Source organism: Trichechus manatus, unplaced genomic scaffold, assembly GCF_000243295.1.
Source record: "Trichechus manatus latirostris isolate Lorelei unplaced genomic scaffold, TriManLat1.0 scaffold00009, whole genome shotgun sequence".
Classification (NCBI taxonomy): Eukaryota; Metazoa; Chordata; class Mammalia; order Sirenia; family Trichechidae; genus Trichechus; species Trichechus manatus.
Genome location: NW_004443945.1, coordinates 15232445 through 15239425, shown reverse-complemented (window position 1 = coordinate 15239425; position 6981 = coordinate 15232445). Strand labels below are relative to the sequence as shown.

At 36.2% G+C, this 6981-nt stretch overlaps 1 protein-coding gene across 4 annotated transcripts in view; it reads right to left on the bottom strand.

Annotated features, from left to right (window-relative positions):
- Positions 1-1900: 1900 nt before the first annotated feature.
- Positions 1901-6981, bottom strand: part of AZIN1 (antizyme inhibitor 1) — a 33763-nt gene continuing 28682 nt past the window's right edge. For 2 of the 4 annotated variants that reach the window (NM_001291514.1, NM_001301741.1), the window contains 3 exons: positions 5079-5194; positions 4515-4729; positions 1901-4285 (listed from right to left, as the gene is read on the bottom strand). In NM_001291514.1, the coding sequence (NP_001278443.1) occupies positions 4174-4285; positions 4515-4729; positions 5079-5194 (443 nt within the window). In that variant the 3' untranslated portion in view covers positions 1901-4173. The remainder of the gene's footprint in view (positions 4286-4514; positions 4730-5078; positions 5195-6981) is intronic. The other 2 variants (XM_023725683.1, XM_023725681.1) reach the window with 2 other exon arrangements.

The window sequence follows — 6981 nt, the reverse complement described above, 5'->3', positions numbered from 1 at the left end:
TACAGCCACCCTTAAGAAGGTAAACAGATCAGCCTCCAGTAAGTTCTGGTCAAGACCTAGAGCCCTGGTGGCACAGTGGTTAAGAGGTCAGGCTGCTAACCAAAAGGTCAGCAGCTCAAATCCACCAGCTGATCCTTGGAAACCCTATGGGGCAGCTCTACCATCCTATAGGGTCACTATGAGTCGGAATTGACTGAACAGCAGTTGGTTTGTTTTTTATAGGTAGGACAGGTTTATCACCATTATGAAAGCCTTCATCTGTATCTGTAAGCACTTTGTGCCATGCTTCTATTTTGCCTCCAGGGTAAGAGAGAATGAAAAGTAGTTGTAGACTATCTATTCACAACCTGAATGTGAAAGACTACTAATTATCTATTCTCGTTTCATACTTACATTGTTTCCTGCTAGCCAATTTAACTGTGTTGATTGTGCTTTTAGACAATACTGCCAGGTTATATTAAAATCAACTAATTTAAATAACAGGGATCAACGCACCAACACACACCAATTTACAAGTCCAACTTAACACCAAAATAGAATGGGTGAGGTCAAGTATATGCAAAAGTCACCTTAAGAAAGACCAAGCATCAGCCACAGCTGTTATTTGCTTAGTGTCCATCTACATGCCAGGCACTGTGGCTAGGCACTTTCAGTATTACCTCCTTGAATCACCACAACAGCTGGGCAAGATTAGGTTCTATTATCCCCATCTGACAGGTAAAAAAATCATGGCCCAGAGCAACTTACCTAAAGGAACAGCCTAAGTGATAAACACATTTGATATTTATTGAACCCTACTGTGTGCCTGGGGCCATGGTGGCTCAGTGGTTAAGAGCTCAGTTTCTACCAAAAGGTCAACAGTTCAAATCCACCAGCCGCTGCTTGGCAACCCTACGTGGACAGATCTACTCTGTACTGTAGGGTCGCTATGAGCCGGAATCAACTCAACAGCAACGGGTTTGGTTTTCTTATTGTGTGCCGGGTACTGTTCTCAGCACCTTACCAACTGTTATCCTCATAACCTTATGAAGCTGGTACTTTTATTACCTCCATTTTATACCTGGGGAAACTGAAGCACAGGAAGATTAGATGACTAGCATATACTCACACAAGTACTAAGTGCAGAGTTAGGATTTGTATCCAAGCAAACGAGTCAAAGTCTACACCTGTAACTACCACCCTATACTACTGCCTTGCCTAAGAATCAAGTTTTTAATTTTTCTTCTAGGAAAATAACAAGACAAGGAATTCTACAGCACATTACCCATAGTTAAAAATGTTCAAAGAAAAAAATGTCGATTTTCATCTCAGCAGAGTTCAGATTTCATAAAACCAAGACTAGCAACTAAATGTACTACTAAAAACCCACTTGGAACAAGTAGCTACCTTTGCTGGCTAGCCCCTTTTCCAATTAGTAGCCATCTACAATTCCTACAAAAAAACCAGGAAATTCCAAAGCCAACTGAGTAGCCCTCAAATATATTGTCAAAAAACCTACTTAGATGGTGCCATGTCACAGGCTTTACAGCACAGAAATTCACTTACTGATAGAAGCTGCAGACAGTAATTCCTCCATAAGAGAGAAAGAAGGGATTGAACAGTATTTGGCTTTCTTAACTCATGTGTCTTGAATGGCATCAGCGCCCAATTTCACTTGGAATATCTAGCTTGTTTATTCTGATCCATTTCATTTACTCTATGTTTAAAATTTTCAGAAGACTCGTAAATTACTGTGTCTAGGAAAAGTCGCCCTAGAAACATCTTGGCTGCACCTTATCAAAACTTCCATTGTTCCATATGTGATTCCCAGCATCACTTTACCAGATTCAAGTTGTTATTTTGTAATGAACAAAATGAGATTCTCAAAGAACGCTTGCAGATGGGTGAACATACACAAAGCTGACACGTAAAATTTCAGTTCTATTTTACAATACAAGCCACCAGAGTAAAATGTGATGAGGAATAAAAACATTTTATCTGTGTATTCAGAATCACACACAAGTTACCTTTACAGTTCAATTTACTATACAGAAATCATTTGGGTTTTATATTTTCAGATAAATTCTGAACTGAGATTACAATATTGTGAGAAAAAAATTGTTACATTAATTCAGTACCTTTTTAGCATACCAAATTGAAATACATAGGTTCAAACTTCAGATTTATGGCAAACAGTCTTCAAATACAATACAGACATTTCCGAAAGTTACCATATCATTCACTAGTGGTATTTGCAACTCTGAGCTGTTTCACACAGAACAGCTCTCTGTGGACATGGCAAAATTGACATGTCACATAGCTCAAGGTTGTACAGTCAAGCCAAGAACTCAAAGTTGCATCATCTTTTAAAAAGGTCTGGCATTTATGGACCACAACAAAGCACAACATGTAAAGAAGGCAGGCAACAATTCCTCCCCCTCCGTATGGTTAAAAAAAAAGAAAAAAGTTGCATGGTAGTTTGGAATTTTGCATAAAACTCCACATTATACCTTCGAAGAGTCCAAGGGCAATCAGATGACAATGGATTGGGGTCCTAAATTTTATTTTATTAATAGAACCCATGAAATTCAAATGGGCATTCATCAAATTAGAAATATTAAGCACCTACTGGTTTAAAAGATTGAAATTAGTAATTCATGATCAATTTCTTTGCACCTTGAAATCAAGGTGTAAAAACCAGCTATTAAGTGCATTCCAAACTTCTCCTATGTAGCACAGGTAGAATCTTCTGTCCATTGGCACCAAAGTGAAGTCACATTTCCTCTTGGAAGACAGAAATTCCACATCTGAACATAGAGTAAGTTAGGAAGAAATGACCCCTTGTTTATTTTATTACTGTTGTGATTCTGAGATCTAAGATTACTAATAAACTAGCAGTGAACAATGCAAATTCCTGGCAACAACTGTCAGGTTAGTGATGCTACTCCCTGCCCCAATCACCGCAAAACTTTAGTATGAAAAGAATTAAAGTCATCAGTAAGCTGCATGGATGGAAAATAAGGAACTAACAGCATAGATTTAAAAAAAAAAAAAAAAGCATTGCAATCAAGAAATTGAAGAAACTAGTGTGCTTTACCCACACCTCCTCAACTCTGAAATTAAATAATATTCCATGCAAAAAGAACAGTAGGTTTCTGGATATGGGTGTAGCCCTTCTTTTAAATTTTAGCGCTCTGCAGTTTTATTTCCCTCTCCCCAGAGTTTACTGAAAGTATTTAATAGAATCTTCCATTTCAGACGAAAGATTTGGAAATCAAAGATTCACTAAGGTAATAATCTATGCATTCTATCTATACAGAAACACCTATTAATTATTACAATTGGTTTATGCAGGAGTAACATTTCTGGTGTTAATATTGTTAAACATCATGCTTACTGCACATCAACTCTCCATAACGAATCTGAACTTCACAATGATTTACCAAACATTTTACTTAAATTACTAATTAAATAATCGAAAAACATACTGAGCCAAACTAAACTTAAATGGGCTATAAAGAAAAATAACCTTCAAAACAGTCCATATACACATCTATTTCAAAACTACCTTTGCTAAGCTAGCCCCGTTCCCCAAAGTTTTAGCCTGAAAAAACAGTAAAATCTACACAAAAATTTTATTGCAATCATACAAGGGTTACATTAGGTCAAATACAACAAACACTATGATGCAATTTTACATTTATTAAACTACAGTTCAAAGCACAAATTTACACATTCTAAATACACTAAACGTATCTAATGAAGTCACATCAGTCTTCCACTGACATCTGGCGTATCTGGGTGAAAGACATTAACTTTACAAGACTTTTTAACGCGAATCCTTAGTATAAAAACTGTGTACTTGTATGTAAACGGTTTAATGGGGAACCCAATTAATGGGCTTCCATCTCCACTAAGTCATCCATTTTGTTGCATATTTTATTTTAAATACTTAGGGGTAGGGCAAACTGTTAAGTTTAAATCTGGATACATTATCTAAATCTCCCATTAGCCCCAGTGAATTATAGTTGAAAGCAGATTTTGTCTGGTCCCCAATAACTATTACTAATAATTTTTGTTTTCAAGAGAATTAACAGAATAAGTTTGTTCAAATTTTTTTTTCCCCCCACACTGGAATGTTGACCAGACAAGCTTAACCTGCAACTTTAGATCTAAAGAAGTGTTAATGCCTGCTTAAGCTTCAGTGGAAAAACTGTCTTCTTGGTTCAACTGAATGCAAGAAGGCACAAAGAAGAAGTTCTTCATCATTGTGTCTGAAGTAATTCCAGCATCTTGCATCTCATACCTACACAAAAGAAAAAATAAGCAAAATCCCGTGATTTAGCATAAATACTACCACACAAACCACATAACAAATGGACAGTGAAATGAAACTAATAACAAGTCTCCCAAAAACCCTAAAACAGTATACCTTACTCATAAGGTACACATTCACCACAGAATTAAACCTATTAGAAAATCTAAAATGACACCTCAAATATCCCATCTGCTTTAAGACAAAATTACCACCTTACCAATCACTAAATGACATCATGTAATAAATAGCTGGCCTCTGAAAATCATTAAAAGCAGATGGCTCATGGAAAGAATCTGCTCCCATGTTATCAAAGATAAGCCAATCTCCCACATTCAGCTCAGGAAGAAGACAGCTTTCCACAATCTGGTCAAGCTCATCACAGGATGGACCCCAAAGGCTGCTTGTAAACAGAGGCTCATCTTCCTTGTATTTCTGTAGGAAAAGAAAAGGTTTTTACAAAACTAATTTTTTTACTCGTGCATATACAAGAATTTGCAGGCAGATAAGAACTTGCACTATTTCAGATCCAATGTACTCATATTACGGGTTGAAGAAAGGGCAGTGCTGCTCCTGTCCTGGGCCTCCTTCTTAGCCTCAGTGGTACCATTAACTCCATCTCAAGAATCAGACTAAAGGAGCTTAGATGAACACAAAACCTCAAAGAAAGGTGGTATTTTTCCACATGCTAAAATATTTACGCAAAAAAATTGAGATAACATCTTAAACAGCTCTGTTTATAAACTGTCAAATAGATTTTTATATTATTTATCATAAAACTTGCCTTGTGAACCTCTGGAATGGTATTTAAGTCCTCAGACAGTTTACATGCAAAAGAACCATAAACACCATCATTCATATAATACATAAAGGCTGGTTCATCACTTCCGGTTTTTTCTACTAAAATAAAAAGGGAAAAGACGAATTTATAGTAAAACGTCTAATATATAGTTAGAAAACAATATAAGGCATAACAAATAGATTGTTTTTATAGAACTGCTTAATGTAGTTCTCACATTTCTCAACATATTTAAACTGACTAACAACAGATACGGACTGATATACCTCAAAACAAAACTCTTAAAGAATTGAACACACATTTCAACAAAGGAAGATAATGACCAATGAGCACCATGAAAACACTCAGCAGGTAAATGCAAATTAAAATCATAATGAGCGCCCACCACACACTTAGAATGGATAATATTAAAAGGCAAACAGAACAAAATCAATGAAGGTATGGAGAAAGTAGAACTTTCATATATAGTCAGCAGGATGGTAAAATGATAACCACTACTTTAAAAAAGGTTTGGAAATTTGCTATAACATTAGAGAAATAGCTACTCTATGACCCAGCAATTCTTTTCATTATTTACCTAAGAGAAATCAAAACACTTGTACAAGAATGTTCGTAACAGCTTTACTCATAATAGTCAAAACCTGGAAACAACCCAGATGTCCATCAACAAAAGAGAATGGATAAATTCACACAACGGAATACTACTTAGCAATAAACATGAAACATGGCTCAATTTCAGACATGCTGAGGCACCTTACACAAGAGTATACACTATATAATTCCATTTTTATTAAGTTCATGAACAGCCTAAATAATCTATAGTGGGAAAAAATCAGAATAGTGGCTGTCAGGGGTGGGGGGAAAGGGGCAAACTGACTGAGAAAGAAATTCCTAAGATTATGATCTATATATCTTGATATTCAGAATGTGGGTGCATGCCTTCATCAACTCATTAAATTATATACTCAAGAGACACACTACATACATTTCACTGTATGTAGGTTTTACCCTAAAAACAAAGCAAAACAAAAAATACTAAATTAAACAGATACTGAATCACAGTTAAATGGTTTGCTTTTTACAGCGGTATGGGTTACGAATTCTGAAAATACTTTCTGTGTATTTTGGACGTAAGCAACTGTATAAATATAGTGAAGATAATGGAAACCAGTTTTCTCATTCTTGGGGAAGTTACAAATATGTAAAAGGAAAAAACAGAAATATCAGTATAAATTCATGGTTTTTAATATATAAACCAAAACAGTTGTGACTGAGTCAATTCTGACTTACGGTGACCTTATGTGAGTCAGAGTAGAACTGTGAAGGCTTTCAGTGGCTGATTACTGGAAAGCAGATCACCAGGCCTTTCTTTTGAGGCGCCTCTGAGTGAACATGAACCTCCAACCTTTCCATTAGCAGCCAAGTGTGTTAACAATTTGCACCACCCAGGGTGTCCTTTTTGTTTGTATGTATGTATGTATGCATGTATATATACATACACGTATTTCCTAGATCTCTTCAGTGAGAAAGCCTAGAAGCAATGACTCTCCAGTAGCAGTGAGCACGTCCAATACTCATTTCTTGGACTTTAAAATACCACTCTCCACTAAAATGAACCAGGGCTCCTTGCAGAAACAGTTGATTCCAGAAATGAGGCAAGAAAAGTGTAAGATGAGCATGGAACACTTTGATGTACCAGTAGGTAGTGCGTGTCAAAAGGACCCAGCTAAAGGGCCTCCCACTGGCCAAATGACAGTATGAGCATTAAAATAAATATGAAAGTAATAGATTATGCTCTACTGAATAAGTATCTATGAGTCTAATACAAACAAATACATAGGGGGAAGGGAAAGCTATTTACAGGAAAAGGCCAACCAATATATGACTG